General features: G+C 39.8%; 1 protein-coding gene across 1 annotated transcript in view; it reads left to right on the top strand.

Annotated features, from left to right (window-relative positions):
* The window catches only part of PRTG (protogenin), a 201,894-nt gene extending 176,450 nt beyond the window's left edge, over positions 1-25,444 (top strand). The window contains exons 16-21 of the mRNA XM_077472809.1: positions 3,811-3,993; positions 7,962-8,082; positions 11,164-11,326; positions 11,900-12,004; positions 12,087-17,473; positions 17,915-25,444. Of these exons, the coding sequence (XP_077328935.1) occupies positions 3,811-3,993; positions 7,962-8,082; positions 11,164-11,326; positions 11,900-12,004; positions 12,087-12,392 (878 nt within the window). The 3' untranslated portion in view covers positions 12,393-17,473; positions 17,915-25,444. The remainder of the gene's footprint in view (positions 1-3,810; positions 3,994-7,961; positions 8,083-11,163; positions 11,327-11,899; positions 12,005-12,086; positions 17,474-17,914) is intronic.
* Positions 25,445-26,247: the final 803 nt, after the last annotated feature.

Below are 26,247 nucleotides of genomic sequence, written 5' to 3'. Positions count from 1 at the left end.
ACACAGGTCTGGCAAGGCCATGGTACGGTTTCCAAAAGGGTCCTGTGCGTTTTTAGGTCTGGTTCCGGTGGGAATTCAAGCAAAAATTTACACCTGAACAAGTGAACAGAAACGCATCGAACCCCAGGCTGCAAACCACGGTCACACAGGTGAACACAGCCTAAGTCCTTGAGCAGACTTTGGCTGAGTTGCACTCACTTGCAGCTTGGACATTTTGTTACCTATTTGGTCAGTTCAGCAATGCAAATCACATTGGAAACCGTTGGTCAGAAGTAAACAGTTTATTTTACTGCAATGGAAAGTCCTTGAAGCACCGAGCTTTGTCTTAATTGTGTCATTGTCATGGCTTTTAGTAATAATTGCAAGGTAGTGGTGACAGAGTTTCAGATCGTTTAGCTGCCTGACTCAGCTGTTCATTATTAATGGCCTCCTCTAAATGAATGCATGTAACTTGCACCCGGCAGAGGTACTGCGGTCTACAGGGGGACTTTACACTGCTGGAACTTGACCTCTGTGGCGTTCGAGGTGTAATGTTCGTCTCCTATGATAACTGATAAGTTTCTTCACATATATATACAGGACTGCAGTCATTTGTGATGAACCACAAAGAGTGTTTAAATTCTCTGCCTTGTAAATTAAGACTGCAGTTTTGTGACAGTGAGACAATGAGAAGAAGTTAATTATTAATGACTGTCATATACATTCTAGCACTAGGGATTCTAAGCAGCTAATGAATTACTCAATAGCTACCACAATAAACCTTATTGCTCTACAGTATTACATGGATACAAAATCTGGCATAATTAGACCCCTAAAGAGCTAAAAGAGAATTCCAGGTTTACTTTTATTATAAGTCGTTTTTTATTTCCATGCTTGAGCGGTCTGGCGCTGCTGTAATAGACTAAAGTACCGTTAGTTGTATACAGTAAGAGAGTTGGTCTTAGTATATCTCTGCCATTTAGGAGAAGACTTGTATTTTTAACAATGAATACAAGGCTTCCTTTGATTGGCTGAGCTGGAGCTCAGAAGGTCATCCTCCCATCTCTCTACCTGAATGGCAGAGATGCACTAAGACTGACTCTCTTTATATCCAGCAGCGAGGGGAAGTCCTTACAATACACAGTGCCACTTACTGTATGTAGCTGATGCTACTACAGTCTATTACAGCAACCCAAAATTGGCCCAAATTAACTATTTCAAGTAAAAGTAAACCTAGCATTTCCTTTTAACGTGATAAGAACCCACTGCATCCTTCTTCTAATATAAATCGTATTTAGACAAGCAGCAGAGACTCTCTGACCTGCTCTTCTGATCTATCATTTTTAGCCCCCTGGAGGTGCTCAATCCTAATGGTAACTTTACAATTACAGTACATTTATAGTTAAAAGTTTACTTTAGGTTTAGGGTCCAGGTGCCCAACCAGCAGACCAAGGGCTACATGTGGCTCTTTGGTATATGATGTGCAGCCCTCGGAACACAGCAGTCTGTAATGTAAACATTTATTGTGGTTATAGCATTGATCTCCACTAGCCTTTTGTTCCCAGTTTCATATTGTCTTCTGCAGCATATCCCCAGCATGTAGCATGTCCACACTCTCAGACCTCATTTCTTCTGTCAGGACTGCGGTTTCTTACAGTCCTCTCAAGCATTACATATATTTAGCATTTTGCGCAGCTCTTTGGTGATATCAGGAGCCACATTTGGGGCCCCTATTAGCTTACAAACACTGGGTTAGGGAGTAGGGATAACCCTGCCAGGTTATTTTATAGCTGTCTGTGTCCTAGAAAAGAAGTTCCATGTCACTTCCTATGCAAGTGACACACCAGGAATTTAGAGAAAATCTCTCAAAGTGGATCCCATTTGCAGATTGAACTCTTGCCTTCTGCTTGACTTTGAATTTAGCCTCACCCACCTAGAGCTAAGATCTACCCCACCATGTAAAAATCCAATATGGTAGCCCCTATTGGCCACATAAGCTTTCACAATACAGAATGCAGTGGGGTGCTGAGCACTTTGATAAGTAGGGCTTAAATGCAAGTATAGCAGAAGTAGAGGCCCTCTGTATAAAGTGAACCTAGCTAGCCATGTGGTAGATCAACAAACATACTTGTAGTTAGCACTTAGAAAATATCCTCTGTCTGGCCAGTTTTTTATCAGCTTTAAAGCGCCAGCAAACACCAAATGAATTATGTACATATTATTTTGGACAGAATGCACACGATTTACTAAACCTTTATGCACACTAGACCCAACACCTCCTATGGTATTTTTAGCCTCTTTTAACACTCATAGGAATTAGCACCAGACACCTTCTATTTGTGTCTGTTTTGTTATCCCTAAAAGCCCAACTCTGGAAAAATGTAAAATACACCCTTGTAGGGGGGCCATGCCTGCACTGCAAATGTTAACTGCTCAATTGTGTCTTGGGTCCTGTTGCCCAACCTGTGGCCATTTGGTACATGATGTCGTCAGGCCGCAGTCTGTAGCAGAAACATTGATTTGGATAATAGCATTGATCTCTACTAGTCTCATGTAACATGTTCCCAGTTTCATATTATCTTCTGCAACATATTCCAGCCAAAAAAGTAGCATGTCCACATTCTCTGCCCTTATTTTCTCTTATTAGGTCTTCAGTTTCTGATATTCCTGTCAAGCATTACATATATTGAACATAATGTGATGTCACCAATGTGATTTGGTGATGTCAGGGGTCACATTTGAGCCCCTTCCCCTTTAGCTCATAAGTTGACAACCACTAGTCTAGGGGGTGTAGAGAAGAAGATTTACTTTCCTAATCCTCTGCTATCTTCATGCTGCTAGACCAGCCCACAGCGTCTTCTCCCCATGCTCCAGCATTCTAAGGTTCTAATGTCATGATGACAAGGCTCCATAGCAATGCACTGGATATGATAACACTAAGAAACAGCCCCCGCCGGAGCATGAGGGCGCACAGACTGCCAGGGTAGCGGAGGATCAGGTAAGTAAAGGTGCTTTTACTCTCCCTTAGACCTAAAGCAGTAGGTAACCCTTGCAGAGCAGACGCAGAGCCACTTCAGTGAGGAATTTTCAGATTGGAGACGGGCTTTATGTATCTATATCAGCTCCCTAGTGAATGACATGACAAGGGCCACCAATTTTTCATTCCATAATCTCAATTAATTGAACTATAATACATGTTTTGAATACTATAACAAACACATGACTGTTGTTATCAACACACATTGGCTCTCAGTGCTGAAAATACAGGTTGTGTTAAATAGTGATCATTATAGCTTAGTGAATTGACCATCAGTAGTCATGGGGAAGAAAGCTTTCAGCTGACTGAGCACCACTGTTATTAAGACCCCTTTCACACTGGAGGCATTTTTCGGGCTGTTTAGCGCTAGGAATAGTGCCTGTAAAGTGCCTGAAGAAAGCCTCAGCTGAAATCCCAGTTTGTGCCTTCACACTGGGGCGCTGCGCTGGCAGGGCGTTACAAAAAGTCCTGCAAGCAGCTTCTTTGCAGCACTGTAGGAGCGGTGAATACACCACTCCTAAAGCGCCCCGCCCATTGAAATCAATGGGCAGAACCGTCAAAGCGCCGCTGCAGCGCCGTTTTGCAGGTGGTTTTAACCCTTTTTCGGCCAGTAGCTGGGGTTAAAACCGAATCGCGCTGCTAAAACTATGGTAAAGCGCCTCTAAAAATATCTGCGTTTTACCACAGAGTCTCGCGTGCTTTCTGTGTGGTAGGGCTCTAAGTCTGTTTAGTGCACCTGAATTTTAGTTGATCCTTTCTACATGTATGATTAAAATCTTGATGTTAAATTACAGGAGCGATAACAATGGCTTTGCTGGAAAACCTGCTGCCTGGAAACGTCTACCTGATCAAGATCTCGGCTTCCAATGAACTGGGAGAAGGACCCTTTTCTAACACAGTGGAGTTGGATGTTCATCCTAAGGAGATGGTACACAGCAGCATGAAGTCAAAGCATTTTAACTCTGCCAACAGTCAAGGTCAGTTTGGAAATAAAAAGAATGAAACAGTTTCATTATTTACTCGGAAGCAGCAATTCTTCCAGACATGCTTTTGTTTCTGCCTTGCCATAGTTTGCACAGCAGAGACAAATTACCCCATACAGAGCGAGAGTATTCAAGCATACCAATAACTGTATACAGAGGTGATACACTGTCACTGTAATAAACGTAAAATAAACAAATTAATGACAGTGATTTATTTGTGGGTGTAAGTGCAAGTACGAATCATATATCATGGAATTTGCAATCCACAGCAGTTTTTGGGGAAAAGTTCCAATTCAGCAATACTAAATTTTGCCCTGTTTTATTGATGTCATTTTTACTATACAGTACCTAAATCATTACAAAAAATGAGATATAATTAAATAGGGAGCTCAGACGAAGACAAAATATGTTTTACAGTAGACATGGCCAATCAAATACTGTTTAGGCTATGATTTGTTTCACTTTATCTCAAACACAGGAGTTGATTTACTTAAAAAGTGAAGACTTTTCATTTAGCAAAGGGAATATTCACTTTGCAAATTAAATGTTCACTGAGCTGAGTAAATAAGATATGGCTGTGTTTAGTCAACCAATTATGTGTTAGCTATTTTTTCAAATTTTCTTACACATGATTGGGTATTCAAAGTTAAAAAAGTAAACTTTTTTTTTTTTTTTTACTGTCATTCACTTTGCAAAGTAAAAACATTTATTTTCTAGGGGCCCTTGCACATGGGCCAGTTATGCCTGTGGAGAATAAGGCAAGCCATACATATATAATGTTATTGTCCAATTTAACTTTAGATTTATCAAAACAAATATGAAGTCAAATCTAAACACTTTCAAATTGTATGCAACCACACAGGCCCTTGCAATTGCAGGTAAATCTAAAGTTAATTCAGTAAGAAAATTGTATAATGTATGGCCAGCTTAACTGCCGCCATATTTCCTCTGCTCAGACAGCCCAAGTACAGCATACAGTCTAGCATAGAAAATCTTCTACTTGTTGCATATGCCCCTATTCTGTACTCATATTTATGATAGTGCCATCATATACACAAATACAATAGCATGCAGCCATTCATGGACTGCCTGGGCAGAGGGATAATGCTGGCGGTTGCGCTGAATGGGCTCAGCTGGCCCATGAGCAGGAGCCCAAGGTGAACATCCTTGATTTCTTTAGTAACCCAACCCTATTGTGTTGTGTCACAGCAAGTGGACACATGTATGCTCACCCAGGTTGCTACAGTTTTGTTTACAGTAATTGTGACATTTTCTTTATAAAATTATTAAAGAAAAACTTCACCCCTCCTCTGCCATATTTGGAAGGTGTTTTTTTTTTTTTTGGTGGGGGGAGCATGTACCTAGTTCTGACAGGTACCCCCTCCCACTTGGATCGCCTAGGCAATCCAAGCAGAAGTTCTCCTCTCCCCTCCCCTCAACCTTCTGGGAAACATCACCAGAAGGCTGCAGGACCATTCACAAAGCACAGTGGACAGCCAGCTGTTGAAACTGCAAGAAGTCACAGCTGGCTGCCCACAGTTAACATGCCAGGAACCAAAGACCAGAGAAGAAACCAGCTTGGGTGAGGATAGTGCTGGACCCTTGGGCAGGTAAATATCTGTTAACTAGAAGTCAGCAGCTGAAAAGGGAATTTAACATTCCTCAGAATACATTCTATACTTACCTGCAGATATGCCATGCTTTGGAAGCCCAATTTAGAAGTCAACCTTTGGAGTGGAAAGAAATCCCCCTCTTACAATATATACTCTGGACGGGCCCTAACAAAGGTCTCAGAAATATACGGGCAGATAAGTAAAAAGGCCAACAGGAAGGAGAAATTAGACTCAGTAAAAGTAAAATGGGAATAGGATATAGGAGCAATATCCCAGGACCAGTGGATGAGAATATTAGAGGTGAGCCCTTCTGTATCGGTCTCCCCCTCGCAGAAGATATCGCATCTAATGCTATTGAACAGAGCATACTATACCCCTAAGCGACTATTTAGGTTTGGAAAAAGACCGAACGATAGATGCCCTAGGTGCTGGGGGTCTGGGGACCTCCTACATATGATGTGGAGATGTCCCAAACTGTTCCGGTATTGGAAAGGAGTGATTAACATCTTGAAAGAAACGTTTGAAATTAGGTTGGAAAAGGAGGTTATGGTATGCATACTGGGATATAGGCAAGAGCATGGAGAAAAGAAGAGCACTACAGTAGCTATTTTGAGGAGTAAATTTAAGCCAGGAAAATTATAACATTGAGATGGCAATCAAAAGGTGCCTCCTACAGTAAGAAACTGGATAGATACAGTAAATTAAACCCTTTCTAAAGAGAGAGCAGCTTATGTAAAGAGACGCAACCTTAAGGAGTTTGACAGGATGTGGAGACCCTGGATGGAAGGAAAATATAAAAATTTAACAAGAAGATAAATATGTGGATACTGGTAGGGGAAGGGGGGGGGGGGGATAAGGGAAATAAGGAATAGGTATTAAATTAAATAAGTGGGGATAAAGGGAGATCCTGGGGATGGGCCGCCATAGTTGCAGCCTTCGGTTGCATTTCTTTGCCTTTTTTAGATGCTTTCTCTTTCCCTTCATTTTATATTAATGTATGCAGATTGTATAAGTCTAAGACTGGTAATGTAAATAATATTAGATAAAATAATATATGCATAATAAGAAGTATTAATAATTTTGTTAAAGTATTTGAAAAATGTAATAAAGAATAAAGTGTTAGAAGTCAGCAGCTACAGTTTTTGTAGCTGCTGATGTTTAATTTTTTTTTAAATGAACGTAGAATCACTTTAAAGCTAGTAGCCATAAAAAGTCTGAATGAGAGAAAATCAAGCGATTCCTCCATTTATGCTTAACAGCATGGGTGAAGGAATCTCAAGCACCGACTATTGTATTTGGCAATTGGAAGCAGTGACTGTTGAGCCAATAATTTTCTAACTTGCTTAGTGGTTTTGTCAAGCTGGGTGGTGCTTGCAGGTCCATCTACAGCTAGAATGGTATCTGAATGTTAGCTGATTTAGCAGGAATCGTCCAAAAGTTGAGCCGTTTATGGCCCGTTTTAAACACTGGTGTTTATTTGCATAGTTACCAGTAGGTAACTTATAGTGCCTATTTGTTTTGTTATACTATACTTATACAATAAATTAAATATATTCAGCAAAAAAATGTATCTGTTCCTGGGTGTACACAATGCAATAGAATCACGTTAAAATGAGAAATGTATTCCGTCCTCTCCTGGCTCTCATGCTGATACTTTGGCTTTAATGCTTTCCAAGTCTCTAACCTGGAACAAGCTTTGGGATAAAGAATTCTGCCACTTTTTTATACTCATTTAAAGCATATTTGTTCCAGGTTTGTAAATCATAATTGTTGAAGGCAGACATGGCCAAGCATACTTTGTCATGAGAGAGTCACTTTAAACTGTCAACCATTCTGAGACAGTCAGGAGTCAGTAGTGCATGCTGGCAGTTCTTTAAAACCTTACTGAAGCTCAGCGACCATGCAACAATCACTATATAACTATAACATACAGCCAGCTCTCCCCACTTATTTATAAAGAGTGCCCATTTATCCAGGTTTGATGTGCTCTTATGTGTAAGTGACAGGTTTGTCTATGTATTGATCTTCTACCACCTAATCAGAATTGCATATAGGTACAAAGGCGACCACCCTGATATTGTACGGACATGACCTTCTATTCCATTGTCATTTTGTACTTGAAAGTGCCAGAGGACTTTGGTTCTAAGCTATTAAACATGAGTGTGTGAGCATATAAATCTGCTCAATGGTTTTAGCTTACTTGTCATGTTTTCTGTGTTAGGTGTGTGTAATTATAATCACTGGGACTGCATTTTACAGATGTGTACTTTGCTGATCTTGCGTATTCTGATTTTTTTTTCACAAAGACTGAGGCAATGACAGGCTTTCTAAATGGCTTCTATATTGCAGATTATTCCAGTTTCTACCATCTGGACCAGAAGTCAATGACGGGAATTGTTGTTGGAGTGTGCATTGCAATAACGTGTATTCTCATATGTGTGCTTATTCTGATTAATCGTGGCAGAGCCAGGTTGGTATTTCAGATGAATAAGGAGTATACAGTAATATGTATCAAATACAGTATGTTGCATAATGACATCTGGAGGTTTTTACTGTGCCAGTTAAATTAAAACCTGAAGCTGTAATGTTGTCTGTTATACATATAGTATCAACATATATGTATTGTATAAAATAAAGGTTGCAGCTTCAGTTGTACCTGCCTGCACAATCCCTGCTCTGGATGACAGCTCACCAAGTGGTCCTTTTAACACCGTAGACTTACCAGCAAAAAGGAAAAAGGTAGCTGTACTCCAGCATAAAAGCCGCCATCAAAATGTATTAAATGATCTGCTGCAAGATGGCAGTTTTTACTCTGGAGTGGGACTGCCTTTTTCTTGCTGTTATATGGTACGTATTGTAGTTTTAAGGTGCCCTGTCAACATATGGCTGTCTTAGGAAAGATCTAGTGTTTCATTAGAAAGTAGCAGTTGTAATTTAAAGAATTAGATTAAAACTCTAAAAGAACTAGAACAAATATATTCATCTTTATTTGTCATCTTTATGGGATTTGTGAAAAGTGTTTATTTGGGCAGATATTTGCTAAAAGGCCTCTAAACCTGAAATACAAGTTGGATGATAAAGGGCTGTTTATTAGTATTCACAAATATTCAGGCAAACATTTCAATAACTTTTAAGAAGCTTGTGATCATGTGGCAAGTCACACTACTAAAACAAATGGGACTATGCAAGTCTTAAAGAAACTTTGTCACCTTTCCCATGCAGGGCAGGGAGACATTATGTCTTGCAAAGGCATTACTAAACTCCATATACTTACTGCACCAGCACTTCCTTGCAGCTGCTTTCTCCTCTACAGATTGGCAGCATAGGGGAGTAGGGACTTTTTTCCCCTGGTCATGTGACATTTCATGAACTTAGTGATTGACTAAAAGGCACAGGCTTCACCCAGGTTAACAGCTCACATACTCCTCCATACTACTCCATACTTAGTGCTGAGTAGTGTCACTGACTGAGGAGGTACAAGGAACAGTGAGAAAGTGCAAATAAGTAAAGTATATAGGGGTCAGGAGGTGACCTTCCCAGAGACACTGTACATTTGCTGTGCTTTATTCTAGGCAGAAGTTTTCTAGCAATTATAAGTACTTTTTTTCATTTTAGGCACAAAACCAGTTTTTCTTTGCAAGGCAAACTAAAAGCAACAGTTATATATTGATATATTTATATAGCAAAGATGCTAGTGGGTTGCAGTGATCTGTTTGATACTGTCTGAAAGTAGTTGATATCAGTAGAAAATTGTGTGTGTGCCAACATTAGAGTGGTCATAAATAGCTTGATATACACAAACCTTGCAATGGATTTAACCACTTCATGCAAAATCACGTACCTGTAGATAATTATGTTGTAGTTATACTGGGGTGATGCCTGCAGCCATAGGCATCACCCCGGTAACATTTTTTAGAGCAAACGGGCAGATTTCAGTGGGATGGGATGTCCCCCCCCCCTCCTGTCACCTTCCGCCAAGGTCTCCTGTCCCACCAGTAGACCTGAGCCACCAGCCGGCAGGTCTGCTAGCTGGCTGGAGTCACATTCAAAGCTAGAATTGCCTTCGACCAGGCGTTCGAAGTAGTAACCCTGAAGCGACGTCATGACGTCACGACGTCACTTCCGGTTTACTCGGCAGCCAATGACACAGATTTAAAAAAAGTCCCAGGTATTCAAAAACTATGATTTTGGCATTTTAAATACTTTGAGGTGCAGAGGAGGGGTCTTTTAGACCCCAGATCCCTCCATAAGAGTACCTGTCACTACCTGTCACTGCTTACATTCCTTGTGACATTAATAAAAATGATAAGAATTTTTTTTTTGTTAAAGGAAAAGTATAAACAAATAAATAATTAAATAAGGGGGGAAAACACCCCTGTCCCCACATGCTCACGCACCAAAGAAAATGCATACCTAAGTTGTGCCCATAAATCAAGAGCGAGAGCAATAATTCTAACAAAAGACCTCCTCTGTAACTCTAAACTGGTAACTGTTAAAAAATATTAAAGCAATGCCTATGGAGATTTTTAAGTACTGTCGCCCCTCTATGAGTGCATTCAATTTTAAAGCGTAACATGTTAAGTATCTATTTTCTCAACTTAACATCATCTTTCACAATATACAAAAAAATTGGGCTAACTGTACAATTTTTTTTTATTTTTTTATTTAGTGAAGTGTATTTTTTCCAAAAAAATTGTATCTGAAAGACCGCTGTGCAAATACCGTGTGACATAAAATATTGCAACGACCTCCATTTTATTCTCTAGGATCTTTGCTAAAAAATTATATATAATGTTTGGGGGTTCTAAGTAATTTTCTAGCAAAAAAAAATATTTTAACTTGTAAACAACAAGTGTCAGAAATAGGCTTGGTCTTGAAGTGGTTAAACATCTTTCTGCACAATCGGACTGTGAAGGGATTAAGAACAGAGTGGTAATTAATCCTGGAGCACCAAAAGGTTCTACCGCTGTATCATTTAAGTCAGAACAGATAGATTTGCTGCTTCCCACTGTTCTTGCCTTTCCTTTGCCACCCACAAGCTTATAAAGTAGAAGCAAGCCTGATTACAGTTTCAGTTTAAGTTAAAGCTGAACTCCAGCTAAGGCTTTTATTGCATAGTGACATTGGTCCAGCTTGGACAAATGCAAGTATATATATAGTCCACTCCTGTAGGACCCACTGTGATTGCAGAGAATTAATAGTAGTTCCCTTTACTACAGTGATCACTGCAGTCTTCTGGATCCTGTGCAAAGTAGCTGCCCTTCTGCATAGTGAACACGGAATCACTCACTCGGCTCTGCCACCACTCACAAATTACAATTTTTTTTAATAATTTCAAGGTATTCTCTGAATGGATATGGTAGAGAGGTTATCTGCATTTCAAGATATATCATTGTTGTGCCACTGTGAGTGTATCATTAAGAAAGAGAAGTGGTGTCATTGACACACCAGTCAAATACCGCAAACCTAAAGTCATCTCTAGATATCTGCATTACTGTCTGCGTGTACAATGTGATGTATTGCCAATAATATATTTTTTTTATATATACAGGAAAGCCACAATTGCAAAACTTGCTCAAGGAAATGGCCGGATACCTCAAGCAGCTACATTAATTTCTCATGAGAGCCAACAACAAAAGACTGTGAATCAGCCAGAAGGGAATGCAGATCCCTTAATTTCTGCTGTTGAGGCAGATCATATCCTTGATACAAAGGTAGGTGGATGGTACTTACATATCTTTGTTCCAAAGTACACTGTGATGTAGTCCTGCATACTACTCTGTAGTAATCCTACTACATTTCATACACTTGTGTAAATTTTACATGTTCTATAGATCACGTATGCTGTCAACCCCAAATTAAATCCAAAAATGTGGTTTATTATGGTTAATTTTGTGTGTAATTTTGATGTGAAGTATATTTGCTTGAGATTCAGAGAAAAAATTTGAGTTCCTGAAAAAGTCACATTGACACTTGTTATCTCATTGTGCATCACTATACCAATGTGATATTAAAATAATAAATTATTTCAACCCATGCAGTTACATAACAGTCTTTGCTTTACATTACCATATTCCTCCAGCTAATGATCGTTATGAATTTTATAAGTTCAGTAAAACTGTGTGACGGCATCAAATACGTTGAAAGCCAGGCAAATGCATCTGAGAATGGCTCTGAAAAAAAGTTGTTGACACCATACTATTTGCAAATTATAGTGATTTTTTTTTTTCATCATTCTTTTTAAATACTGACATTTAAATTAAAGCTAGGCCTGTTTTTTACTCTAGGGTGGATCAGATCTCATCATTAATGGCTATGGACCAGTTGTGAAAAAAAACACGAAGAAAAAATGGTTATTTTTTAATGACCGTAAAAAAGATCACTTGGAACGGGTAAATGTTTTTACTTACAGATAGGTATTAGGTATTTGAATATTTTGCGTGACAACACTGACCAGATATTTTTTCTCAATAGTCCAACTCAAGAATTGTAAAATCTACTTGTTTATACCAACCTGGTACAACTGTGCTGCTGGGAGAAGACACATCCTCCACCCCACCAGGCCACCCAGACTCGTTCCAGATAAGAAGGAGCATAGCAGCAGACACAGAGCATTCTGAGAACAGTGAGGAAAGCCACGAGACCAACGATTCTGGGCGTTACTCCCATGAATCCAATGATGAAATGAATCTGTACTCTGTTATCAGCACCACTCTGCCCTCACCTTATTCATTTAGCAGTGAAGAAAGTGCAAAGGACCCTGTCTTAACCAAACGCTAAAAAAACTGACCAGTGTTTACTGCTGAGGAACATTCGTTCACGGTACCTCACAAGATCCACAAAACATTTTAAAGATGACGATTACTTTAAAGCCAGATGCGTCCAACATTAGTGTCTGTTCGAAGGACAATGAACAGAGTCAAAACAAATGAATGTGGAATCTGGTTTTTCACATCCCATACATCACAATTCTCCCACAGAATGTTCCGTAGAGTAAATCTATTGACTGTGAAGGTTGGCTTGCTGGATAGTGAATGGATTAGAAACTCTCCAGGTTTTTTATGCCATTTATCTTTGTTGTAAAGGGATGTCAAGCAGTCCCTTAGATTTATGTCTACCTCAGCTGGTCACACGATGAACTCCATTTCGCTGCTTTATCCATATTTGTGTTTTTTTGTCTCCCCTTACCCTTCATCAGAAATACTTCCTAAATGTGTTTTTTTATTATTTTTCATGCTTTGTGATGAATGTTTTTACTTAAGGAGTTGTAAAGGCAAAATGGAGAAACGGTCTCTGTTAGACTTTGAATACAGTACTGTTAATTGGCTGATTAGAGCATGGCTTCCTACCTGAAATACCTACTACCTCTGTAAACAAAAGTGTTAAACAAAACTTACTCTATGTTCTTGTTGGTTTCAGACAAATACTTATTATTATGTAACATTTGCCGTCTAAACAGACAGCTGTGCCTTCTAGTATCTCAGTAAAACAGTACTGCCTTACTCAAACAGTATTCAGGACATTACTCAGGAGTAAAACAAGAGGCCTTAAACCCCAGGACATTTGTGGAGAACCTCAACCACCCATATATCCATTTAATAATTCTCTTAAAATAATTGATTCCTTTAGAAGGTTGGCTACGGTCATGTAAGTTTCAACACATTTGTAGAAGTATGTAAGTAGACTGCAATGCTACTGACATGTGTAATGAAGATGGAGTCCTATTTATGGTATGAATACTATAATTTACTGTATATACTTACCCATAGACACAATCATTTTTTAAATGAAGCACATCCTATTTGGGACTGATGCTTGATATTCTTTGCCGTATACACGCTTATTTACACTGGGGGATGGAGAGCAACATGCTAGTCAGCCGATGTGTTCAATGTTGACTGAATGTTAGATGAGCCTTTGCAGAGCTGTTTACTCAAGAGCCAATTGTGCCTGTTGCCTTTACAATTCCTGATTTATACTACCTCTTTTTTAATTGATGTCCTTGTTAATTTCCTGGACTCAGGGAATTGTGTATTTTTGTGTGTCTGTACCTCATGAATATATGGGGCAAATGTGACAGGGTATCATGCTTTTTTCCTTGTTTTTATAGAAAATGAAGTAGGTCAATGAATTAATTTGATACATTATTAAAGCGTTCCTGTTGCATAAACAGGCAGCCACTTGAAGTGCTAAAGCTCCAGTTTGGTATGTCCTGATTAGGGATGAGCTTGGGTTCAGTCCCAGAAGGAAGCTGTCAGTGCTGGCCCAATCAGCTGGACATTCCCTGCCCCTAACAGCATGTTCAAAAAGTGGAGGGGATGCTGCTGTTAGGTCAATGTAATTGACCTAATTTAGCCATGTATCCATAATAGGTCAATAATATCACAAGAATCATCTTTGTGTATATGAAGCTGCAGAGCAGGTCGCAGCCGCTTGGTCCTGGCACAGACAGCTTCCTTCCGGCCAAACCAAAGCTCATCCTTAGTGGTGATCAATATGCAAAAATCACCATATAATGAATAGCTGACAAGATTGCCTTCCAACCATGTGCATATGTGTAGTGATCTTGTAAATGCTTTCACTCAGAATGGCTATAAGTTATTATGGCCAAATCTGGCCATATAAACTCCAGGCAGAGGAGATGGAACTGTTGCTTTGTAGTTGCTGTATTAGCTGTAATCCAGTTCCTTAATTGGCTGCTTCCACTGTGAATGTGGAACAGGTACCCTTTAATACAGACATGTACATTATGTCATACCAAAGATTGTCCTTTACTTTGTAAGGGAAAGCTAATTTTTCTTTCCAAAAGAAAAAAAAAAGTTATTTTGTTTTCCGCATAACTGCTAAGTAGTAGTAATAGGGATTGTAAAAGATAAGTAAGGATGAATACAATCTGCATTTCAAACTACCTTTGACTTTAAATAGTCATGTCCAAAAACTTCCACTTTTAGTATTTAGCTATTAGCTCTTTATTATACCAGTATTAGATGACCTATTTTTTTGAACAAATTGCTTTATACAATAAGGAAGGAAACTTTAACCAAAGATTTATTTTTGGGGTCTTGTCTTGCTCTTTGTTTAGGTGAGTTTTTTGATGTCCATTTCTCGAATGAACAAATGTTCACACTAAACAGTTAATATGCCGGAGCAGCTAAAACCTAATCATGTTATCCTTCCTATTAGGGATATTAATGGGATATTACATTTTGTTTGTTTGTGCTCATTTTAGAGCAAAGACTCAGGCCGCGTACACACGCGGGGACTGTTCGCTCAACTTTGTTCGTCAAACAGTTTCAGCGGACAGTCCGCTCAAAATTAGCATGGACGGACTTGGCCACACACGACGAACGAACAGTCCGCTGAAACCGTGCGCGATGACGTGAACGGCACGTACGACGGGACTAGAAAACGACGTCCTATACACTGCAATGCAACCTTCGGCGTATAAATTCTTTCTGAGCATGCGCGGAACTTAGTTTGACGAACAAGCCTACACACGCGGGGACTGTCCGCTCAAACCAAGTTTCAGCTGAAAGCCCACACACGAGCGGACTGTCCGCTGAAAAACTGTTCAGCGGACAAAGTTGAGCGAACAGTCCCCGCGTGTGTACGCGGCCTCAGACATCAACACCTGTAGCAATAGATTAATTTCATAGTATGTGAAAATTATAATAACATGTCAAGCAATGGTATATTAAATAGGCTGTTCATAACTAGAAATGATTCTAATATCCCAGTAAACAATAACTCCATCTAGCAAAGTAAAATCCAACTGTAAGTAAAACCTTTATTTTAGTTATGGATAGGGTGAAGAAAGATTCAAACTTCTGTCGGGTTTTTATTGGGGCCTTTGACATTTATGGGGTGATTTCAGCTTACTTACTGTCTTTCTGATATTTGCCAAACAGAGTAAGAAAGGGAAAATATTAAAAGGCACAAGGACAGGAATACAAAACAAACAAAAAAATGTTTGGGTTGTAATTGGGCATTAAAGGAGTTGTAATCCCTCAAGTTTTTTCACCTTAATGCATTCTATGGGGGGCCCCAGAAGTGGAGGATCGAACCACCAGGAGATAAGTATAAAATACTATTTAAAAAATAAAAACATTTACAACCCCTTTAACTACTTTCCTAATGATTTTACTGATTTCCTGACTTGAAAATATCATGCCCTTATTGAAAAGCAAATTATGCAATCATTCTCTGGTTGGATGAGGTAGAGGGCAGTGATATCACAATCTCCATCCAGCTCATCCAATCAGAGAATGCTTTGCATTCATTGAGGAAAAATGCAAGGCGTTTTCTGAATGGAAATAGTGCCGAGCTAGTGACCCCCTGTGGGGGTGCAGCCATTCCGCAGGGGACCCAGAAGACTGCACTGATCACTGTAGTATCAGTAACTGCTACTGTGATTTTCTCCCTCTAAAGCAGTCCCACAGGTTTAGAATATGCACACTTACATTGGTCCAAGCTGGACCAATGTAACTATGCAATGGTGTAAACTATACCAGGATTTCAGCTTTAAAGCAGAAGTAAACCCATCAATTTAACAGTTCCAAAAAACATGTATATTCCTGGCATGCTGGGAATGCTAACAGTCACATTGGTTGTGATTTCAACCAAACTGTCAAACCATCCAATGGCTGGTGTCATAACTGATCACATGTGCAGCATTATGGCAGTTGAAAATTTAAACAGAGGCCAAGATGGCAGCTTCCTTGGATGAAAACAATAGGTGGGTTTACTTCCACTTTAAGCTTAACAACGTGGATGGATGAACCTTCCCTGCTGGCTGTTGTATTCAGAGAACCGATAGTCGAAATATCCAAACAGTGACTGCAGATGATTGGGTGCTGTCACTTTTTGGTTTATCAGTTTTCCACCCAGCTCCTTGGACAGTTGTTGTGGCAGCAGGACAGCCCAAAATTAGAATTTTGGCCGATTCACAGGAATCTGTTGATATTCTGAAAGTGTAGACTAGAATTCTTCAGCAGACAAGAGGACCATTTTCCCTACATATCAGTAGCAGTAGTAGGCTGGTCCTGCTGCAGCTAAGTCAGCCTGAGATGAGTTTGTCCAAGCTGAAGTTTTAGAACTGATAGGAGTTCAGTTGCTTTGGAAAAAGTTTGTTAGACTAAAAGATTACAAATCAGCAGTGAGCCATAAATCTGCTTAAAACACTCTACAATAAACAACTTCTAATCATTGTTAGAGGAGTACAAGCTTTTCTGCCTCTGTTGAATTGCTGTTGCTGCTCTTAAGCAATCCCATATGCAAGCAGTGAGACATTTTTGTTTCTGAAGGTTACCCATGAGACTGTTATACATGTTGGTTCCATTGTATCAGTACGGTAAAAATATGAGAACAGTTTCCATATAGTGTAGGAATTTACATAATAATCATAGTAAGTGGCTTCCATATGGATATAAACCTAAAGCTTACAAGGGCCATTGGTTGTCTGAATTCTGCAATCTCTAAAATAGAAGGCATTCAGTACAGTCTGCACTAAATAGGCAAGCTATTGATTAGCATTAGAAATATTGTGCATGGAACTCACAACCCATAGCTCTTGAGCAACACATAAAGTGACTCGGTCATCACATTAACATACATAGCATTAAAGCAGGTTGTAAAGCTTTCTGTGTGAGATCAGTTTATTCTTTAATTTTTGAGCAAATTAGTTTGCAGTTTTGCACCCATTCCTCCCCCACCTCCTACATGCCCTTATGTCACCACAGCTCTGGTAACTGATTGCAGAAATCCTAAAGAACCAACTGAGATCATGTAGAAACTTTTATTAAGAGCTAATTGCCTATATATACTAATGTGGTCAGCCCAGTACATATACCGTGAAGACTAAGGCCGCGTACACACGCGGGGACTGTTCGCTCAACTTTGTCCGTCAAACAGTTTCAGCGGACAGTCCGCTCAAAATTAGCATGGACGGACTTGGCCACACACGACGAACGAACAGTCCGCTGAAACCGTGCGCGATGACGTGAACGGCACGTACGACGGGACTAAAAAACGACGTCCTATACACTGCAATGCAAACTTCGGCGTGTAAATCCTTTCTGAGCATGCGCGGAACTTAGTTTGACGAACAAGCCTACACACGAGGGGACTGTTCGCTGAAACAAAGTTTCAGCGGACAGTTTTTCGGAATTTCTGAAAAACTTTGTTCAGCAGACTGTCCGCTGAAACTGTCCGCTGAAAGCCCACACATGAGCGGACTGTCCGCCGAAACACTGTTCAGCGGACAAAGTTGAGCGAACAGTCCCCGCGCGTGTACGCGGCCTTAGTCACCTTAAATGAAAAGCTTTGCATCTTACCACTGCTCCCTGCGTTTCTACCTATATGCTCTAGGCAGTGTTTTTTTTGTTCTTTTCTTTGCTACTGATCTGGGGGCTCCAAAATATTGCCATAATAGCAGTTTTGTTGGCACACAAGATACAGCTGCATATGGCTTACGTTAAATATGTCCCATATATCCCTTATCTTGGTTAACAATTTATACCAAAGATATTTATGGCTGCTCCGGCATATAGGGCAGTGGATAGGTCTTTAAAAATAATGTTTTGTTTGCTGGCGTTTTGGCCAAATGAACTGTTTATTACTGCATGGACCATTTAATTTAATTTTTTTTTTTTTATATATATATTTTGTGTTCAAGGCAGTTTTCACCACTGGTGTCTCTTGCTAGTTTTCTAGTTGGAATAAGCAGAATTCCAAGGAATGAGGGGTGACAAATGATGGTGTGTTTTAGTTGGTACAGCATACTGCACTTTGAAGATTGGATGTTGAGTGCCGCTTAGCCCATAAAGAAGCTTATTTAATGAGAAGTAGTGATGATCTTGGGTTCGCTGGGAGTTAGCTGCCATTGTTGGGCCATTGAGCTGAGGGTGGGATTGCTTGTGACATCATTGACCTAATACGGGCATATGGCCATATTAAGTCAGTGATGTCACTAGCATCCCCGCCCCTTTGTGTTCATGCAGAGACAGAGTGGGGTATCTTCCACCTGCAGCTCATTAGCTGCCGAACCCAAGCTCATCCCTAGAGAGGTGGTGCAGGGAGCAATGATTTTGTCTAATGTGCAGTATTCCATAGCAAGCAACCAAAAATAATTTCCTAACTGATTACATGAAATTAAATATGGATGCCATTAATACCTTTGCAGTTAATAAATAAGCTTGTTATGTATTTTGGATGCTAATACCACATTACAGACCACACCATTTTCATGTCTTGTGCCTCTCAGACCTTCGGATTCTCCCCACTCTGTTGTATTACTGTGGTGTATTTTATATCTGAATGTAAGATGTGAAGATATCAGGTTTGTTCTGTGTATGCATATTGGCATTGTATACTGCTATTTTTAATGCTCCTTCTGTCTCCTCTGCCAGAAATGGACAAGTGATTTGTCTATGGCATCAGTTTCTTCTTCTTCAAATTCCCATTTTCTGTTGCAGTGTTCCTTTTCTTTTCACTTAAATGAACCCTAACCTGAAAGGATTTTGAGGCTTCCACAGCTGTCCATCCTCGAATGCCAGGTGCCTGTCCCATAACAAGCATGTGTTTAGTGAAATCAGAGCAAAGTCTGAACTCTGAAAACTGCACACTTGGTATGGATTAGTGACTTGGAGAATATTGAAGACAGTCGAGCAGCTTTACAGCCAAACAACATTTTGAGGCGACGTCAGCAGTGGAAGCCTCTATAATTTTCTCAGCACAGGTTCCCTTTAGCACTGTGTTGATCATTCGGGGGGTTGATTTACCAGATGAGAATAATGCCCAGTGAAGCTGTGGTCAGATCAATCACCTAATCATTTGCAAGCAAGTGCTGCTGATTGGAGAACTGTAGGTCTGATTCTGTAGGGGTTGGGTTGGAACGCTGCAGACAACCACTTCTCTTACACAGGGCACAGCAGTCCTTTCTGCAGCATACCGTGGGAAAATAAATTTTTTAGTTGGGTCTGTGGGGCAATTTACAAAAAGCAAAGGCAGGGCATAGAACTTATTTTGCTGTACCCCAATTACATTTTTAGTATTTGGCCTGAAGCTTCAATTGGCCTTTGGATCCCCTGCACAGGATTAGGTTTCTGAAGTAAAGCACAGCTTTATTGGGTTTCTGAAATTAATACAGCTTTATAGGGTTAGGAGAATCTTCTACTCAGTAAATCAACATTGTTATATTTAGAGAACCAGTTGGCACAGACCTCTATATACCACAGTGCCCGAGGTATCACATAGGATTTGGGCAGCCTAGAAAAACAAACCAATGTCCATGCAATTCCAAAAATGGCTGGTCTTAAAAGGGGGAACTTTTTATTGAATAGTTGACAGTATTCCCTTTAAAATGCCATGTGCAATATAATATCCTGGTGCCGGCTTGGTACTTTGTCTGGGTGAACTACTTATACAAAATGAAGGCTACAAAAATATGGCTTTTGGGAAGATGTGCCTTGTAGATTCATGTTATGTCAGTGCCAAGTGCTTAAACATGCCAAGGCCCAAACCTAAAGAGTGTGTTCCTTCAGTACTGTTTTCTGTAGATGCCAACAGCTGATTGAACCGAAAATGTATTGACAGTTTTCCAAATGCTACTGTAATTTTAATAACGCCCTGGGTGGTCATTTGGGAATGTGAACCGTATCAGTATGCCTGTGATTACTTAGGTATCTGTGATCTGGTTGGGCTTAAGGTAGTTCTGCTAGACCAAGATAACTACAACCAGTGATGCCAGTGTTTTCATGGCTTTGTCTGCAAACATCAGGCCACTAGTAAAGTAGAATACATAATCTATTATCATGGGTGGAATCTGGTTTCCCATAGTGTGAGAAATACAGACTGGGAAGTATTAGTCCAATCATATACCAATGTATTTAAAAAAAAAGCCAACTGTGCCTTCATTCCCTGTATGAATACAAACTCGCTCAGACAAAGTCAACAAATTTCCCATCCACTGTGAAATGATACCAGGGCTTACTAAATTTTAAAGACTGCTGATTTCACAAACTTTTCTGTTAAAACTTTATAATTCTTAGGACCAATATGAGATTATCTTTAAATCAACTTTGTTACCGATTTTAAAAAGGAAAAAAAAAAACACACCCTGCAAAAGAAATATTTTTATACTTACACCCTTCACTGCTTATTCATTGAATTTTAGGGCCCTTTTGCACCACATTTATTAGGTTGCTTTGTTCATCGCAGGCCCAATGCAAAAGCAAGCAGAAATCTATTGTTTCCAATAGACTTGAGTTTGGATTTTGTGAAAATGAAACGTGCTGCACTTAAACACAGCACAACGTGATACAACTCATTACATCACAATGTGATGCATTAAAAAATAATGTCAATGTACCTTAACTCAAGTGCATTTAAAATACATCAACACAAGCTGAATGCAAAGGAAGTCTTATGAATTTAGAAATGGGACAGCGGGACAAGAAAGTATAAATACCCTTTGTTTTATAGGGTGTGCTTTTTTTTTTAATTTTTTTTATTAGTTCCTTATTATCACAAAACATCCTACTTGTCACCAAGGTTTTTTTTTTAAGTTAAGAATGTATATTTATAAACACAACACAAAAGATACATTTGTACATGTGTGTAATTCTTATGCAAATATTTTTATAGCTGTATTTTCTTGACTTCGATTATACTCGTCTATTTTATCATCTGTGAAAAAAATGTATATTTAACTAATTGTATTGTTGTAGGCCTAAGTGTACAAGTAATGTATCACAATGCTTATGGAAATATTGAATATGTGCCATAGAGATCAATAACTATTAATATTTGTGCCCAGTAGTTTTACAGTTTTATATGCATTATGTTGGAATATCAATCACTGGCCATAGAATACATTCCATTTTCTTGAGAAAGGCAGCTGTGTTCATTTAAAGGGTTTTTCAACCAGTTTTAGGTTTTTGTAATTAAATCTAAAGTGTTGAAAGACACAAAGGTTGTGGTTTGAAACATTCAGGTAATATGAGTGACACCTGAAATCAAACAGTGCTGCTCAGAAATCCATTATAAAATATTGGGGTTGATTTACTAAAACGAAAGAGTGCAAAATTTGCTGCAGCTGTGCATGGTAGCCAATCAGCTTCTAACTTCAGCTTGTTCAATTTAAGCTTTAACAAAAGAACCTGGAAGCTGATTGGTTATTATGCAGAGCTGCGCCAGATTTTGCACTCCCTAGCTTTAGTATATCAACCCCATTGGGGTTTATTTACTAAAACTGGAGAGTGCAATATTTGGTGCAGCTCAGCATAGTAGCCAAACGGCTTCTAACCTCAGCTTGTTAAAATAAGCTTTGCAAAAGAATTTGGAAGCTGATTGGTAACTATGCAGAGCTGCTCCAGATTTTGCACTCTCAAGCTTTAGGCTGGCCATACATGATTTGAATCTCAGCCGGTTCAGCAGGAACCAGCTAAGATTCGAACCGTTAATGGGCAGGCTGGATGTATCAAAGTTGATTGATTGATCAACTTGGGTACAACCAGCCTACCTAATTCTCTTATGATTATCACTAGCTAGTGATAATCACTGTCTCCTCCTGAGGAGGATGGATTTCTCCCCCCACCAGGAGCAGACAATTGCTTGGCAGTAGGGATTCCCCTCTCAGCACTGTCTGTGTTGATAGGAGAATCGTGCAAATTTCTTTCATGCAACCCGTGGTTGAAGGAAATAAATTTGCACCGTGTTTGACCTGCCTTAGTAAATCAACCCCATTGTGTAAGGTGCATTCATGGTTGTCAAGTTGATGACTTGCACCTGCTACATGATAACACTTTCGCCTGAAGCTAAGTAAATTTGAAGCTGGATAGACAAACGCTTTAAACAAAGGAGATGTCAAGTGAGTATGTTTCATTTACAGGCAGAGCATGTGTTCAGTTAGGCCTGGTTCACACCTATGCATTTTTTTGTGCATTTTCAGTTTTGCAGAAACACACTACAGTCCATGTAACATGGTTTCCTATGGATGTAGTTCACATCTGTGCATTTTACGGAAAGGGCTAAGGTTTTTTTTTTTCAGATTTTCACATGGTAAGTCCACTCAGGTCTACCTGTCAGTTTTTCAGGTGAACCTGATTGGAAGCTCCACATTGGGGAGGGAGGGGGATTTACTAAGGCCCCTTTCACACTAGCAGACTGATCAGGTCCATCCGGACCTGATCGGACCCTCCAGTCTCCCCTGGATGGTGGGTGTCGACGGACATGCAGACTGGACACAGACACAGCCCGCTCTCCTCTATGGGTAGTTGGATGTAAACGGAACACCTGTTTACATCCCACATCCAATCCGATCCTATCTGCTAAAAACAGATGGATGGGGATCTGTTCCCCATCTGTCTGGCGGATCGAAATGCAGTTGGGTGTAAACAGACAGGTGCCCATAGAGGAGAGTGGGCTGTGTCTGTGTCCTTATGCAGAGCAGACACAATTCAGCCATCTGCCTGCTCAGAGGGGATTCAGCGGACAGATTGCCCGCTGAGCAGGCGGTCTCCAATGGAGCCTGCCCTTTGTGGAAGGGGCCTAAAATTGCAGCATGCAAAATCTGGTACACTTATGCATAGAAACCAATTAACTTCAAAGTTTTATTGTCAAACCTTAATTGAACAAGGTCAGGTTAGAACCTGATTGGCTACCATGCACAGCTGCACCAGATTCTGAGTGCTCCAGTTTTAGTAAATCTTCTTCCCCCCCTTCCTCAAGTCTATGGGCTATCATGTCTAGGTCCAGAATTTTTTTTTAAAAAGGTCTGCCGTCTTTTCCACTTTTAAAGACATAAATGTGACAAACCAGAGGTAGTTAATCTAGTCTGGAAAGCTCAGGTTTTTCAATAGAGGTAAACATTAAAATCCCATACATACTATTAGATTTTCTGCAGATTTTTGTCTTCTGATTTACCAAAACCATGTAGTGTTAAGTTTCGTACACACGGTATGATTGTTGGCCAACCGAGCGTCTGATTTTTGTCAAAAGGGAGTGTGGCAGGATCTTGTCTTGCATACTAATGGTAAACAATTGTGCTCCAACAAACAAAAGCATAGTGACGTACTATGAGGAATTTCAGCTCTTGAGCGCCACCTTTTGGGCCCCTTCTGCTAATTTCGTGTTTGGTGAGCATTGATTCCAAGCATGCGTGTTTGTACTTTCGACTGTTGTGTGACAGATATGTGTACCGACCATCTGAAAATCTGAAAGTTGGACAACAATTGTCAAAAGGAGTGTACTAACGGTAAGATTTTAGGACAACAGTCTGTCAACAGACAATCTCCTGCCAACAATCGTACTGTGTGTATGAGGCTTTAGGGTCTGCCTGATTCCATACAAATGGAAAATCTTAAGGTTTGACCTCATATTATATGGTATTGGTAAATCTGAAGACAAAAATTTGCAGAAAATCTAAGACCCCCTTAGAGGACAGGGATGTCACCAAAGTGACAGTTGTCCAATTCTGCTTCTGACCTGTCCATGGATCCCCTGATAAACGGACTGGGTAATGCCAGTGTAAAAGGGTCCTCAGGCAGCTAATAATAGTAATTTCATTAGGAATGACATCACACAGAAGTCTGAATTCAGGTTAAAATAGACTAAATCTCTATAACACTAATTTGATAACGGCTTTTGTTCATTCTCTTAGTTATAATAAATAAGGGATTGGTTATTGTTAGTGTTGTAAGAAATCCCACATTAGTGAATCAAGCCTTAAATGTCATTATTCTGCATTACCTAAGGTGAAGAGTTAGGCTACGTGTACACAGGCATACTTACACATAAAATATGCTTAGCTTAAAAAAACACATTTTTTTCCCCTCATCTGGAGCGCTGCAGGACACATAGCCGACTATAGAAGTGAATGGCTGTACTCTCCTGTACTTGTGTAAACACCGTTGCTTCTGTGCATTACGGTTGACCGGCGAATGCATGTACAACGTTCTGCATTTCGGAAAATATGTTGTATGCATATGTGTTGGTAAACACCAATGCACAGAAGAGTACAGGGGTGTACAGACATTCGCGTCTATGGCCACCGACAGCTCCCCAGCCATTGGAAAATGATGTCTTTTTATGCTAGGCATATTTTATACCAAAGTACGTCTGTGTAAATGAGGCCGTAATCTCTCTGAAGAGCGCAGCTGGCTTCTCAGAAAGTGATTTGAGAATCAACGTTCATGTTGAAGTGGCCTTGAATTCCACAATACAATGCCTCAAACCTGCGGCACATTTAACTGCAACATTTCTTTCTAGGAATAATGTTACACTGTGTATATACAGGAGCCAAATGTTATCAACACATTTTAAATACTTTATTATGAATGTATGAGTTTCTTCCCATTAGATCACTATTACAATACTCTATGGAGTATTTGGAGTGAGCGTCTTTTTTTTTCCTTCCTCCTCTTCTTTTCATGTAAAGGTGACACTGGTGTTACTTTGGAGGACACGGCTGATTTAGTTTTGTATTATACTCAGGGAATCGGCTTGTCGCTCTGTTGTGCTCTACCTGTTGTTCTCCTTGAATAGTGAATGTAACTTGTTTTCTCATTTCACATACTATTGTTTAACTATTGTGTTTCTTTTCTCCTTTATTGTTTTTATATAGAAAATGGTTTTAGTTTGTTGAGAATATTTTTTTGTTTTTATACCATGTTGTTTATTTTGTTTATTGGTCAGTTTACAGGAGTGTTTCAGCACTCTGTGTATCTTGCCAAAAAAGATAGATGTTGAAACGCCAAATGTTTTCGTTTCTGCTGTAATAACAGTCAAGATATCAGTGAATTGCACAGTTAAAATAAAGGTTTTCTTTAATAAAAGTTTCTTACAGTCGTGTTCATTTATGTATGGTATGTGTATATAAAGGGGTAGTCATTCAGGGTCTCACTAGCTGCTGTGTTATAGTGCAGCGTCTGGTGTGTGGTGCAATGCACTCCTTCATTACTGTAGTGCCAATTGCACTGTTTACCATTTTCTTTTTCTTACATTTTTTGTTAAAACAAATAACATAAAACACAAACACATACACATAACACAAACACATTAAACAAAAAACAGAGTGCCGCTCCAGATCTCTAGTCCAATTATCTCCAATGATTTTCACTGGAAAGGTGACGGCATGGAAAGAGCCCATCCCCTCTCAATACACACACTGAAATAAGAAGAAAGTCCAAATGCCGCGCACCAACATAAGCCATGGTATAGATAGGTAAGAAGTGGCTTCAGTCTAGCTCTATCCAGGCCACAACAGTCAGATACATTTCGCCCCACCCACAGGAAGTCTTGATTAACCGCTTCCCGACCGCCTCATGCAGATATACTGTTGCAGAAGGGCTCGTACAGGCAGATTAACGTACCTGTACCTTTAAGAGGTGACGCCTCTGGGAGCTCGGTGAGCATGATCGCGGGTCCCGCAGACTCAAAGTCCGCTGGGATACCCGCGATCGTCTCACAGAGAGGAAGAACAAGGAAATGCTAATGTAAACAAGCATTTCCCCATTCTGCCTACTGAGACTGATCACAGCTCCATATGATGGGGAGCAGTGATCAGTGTCCTGTCACACACAGCCCCTATAGTTAGAATCACTCCCCAGGACACACTTAACCCCTACAGCACCACCTA

Source organism: Lithobates pipiens, unplaced genomic scaffold (genome assembly GCF_037356315.1).
Source record: "Lithobates pipiens isolate NorthernLeopardFrog02 unplaced genomic scaffold, aLitPip1_a1.2 Scaffold_8, whole genome shotgun sequence".
Lineage (NCBI taxonomy): Eukaryota > Metazoa > Chordata > Amphibia > Anura > Ranidae > Lithobates > Lithobates pipiens.
This window is presented reverse-complemented; position numbering and strand designations above follow the sequence as displayed.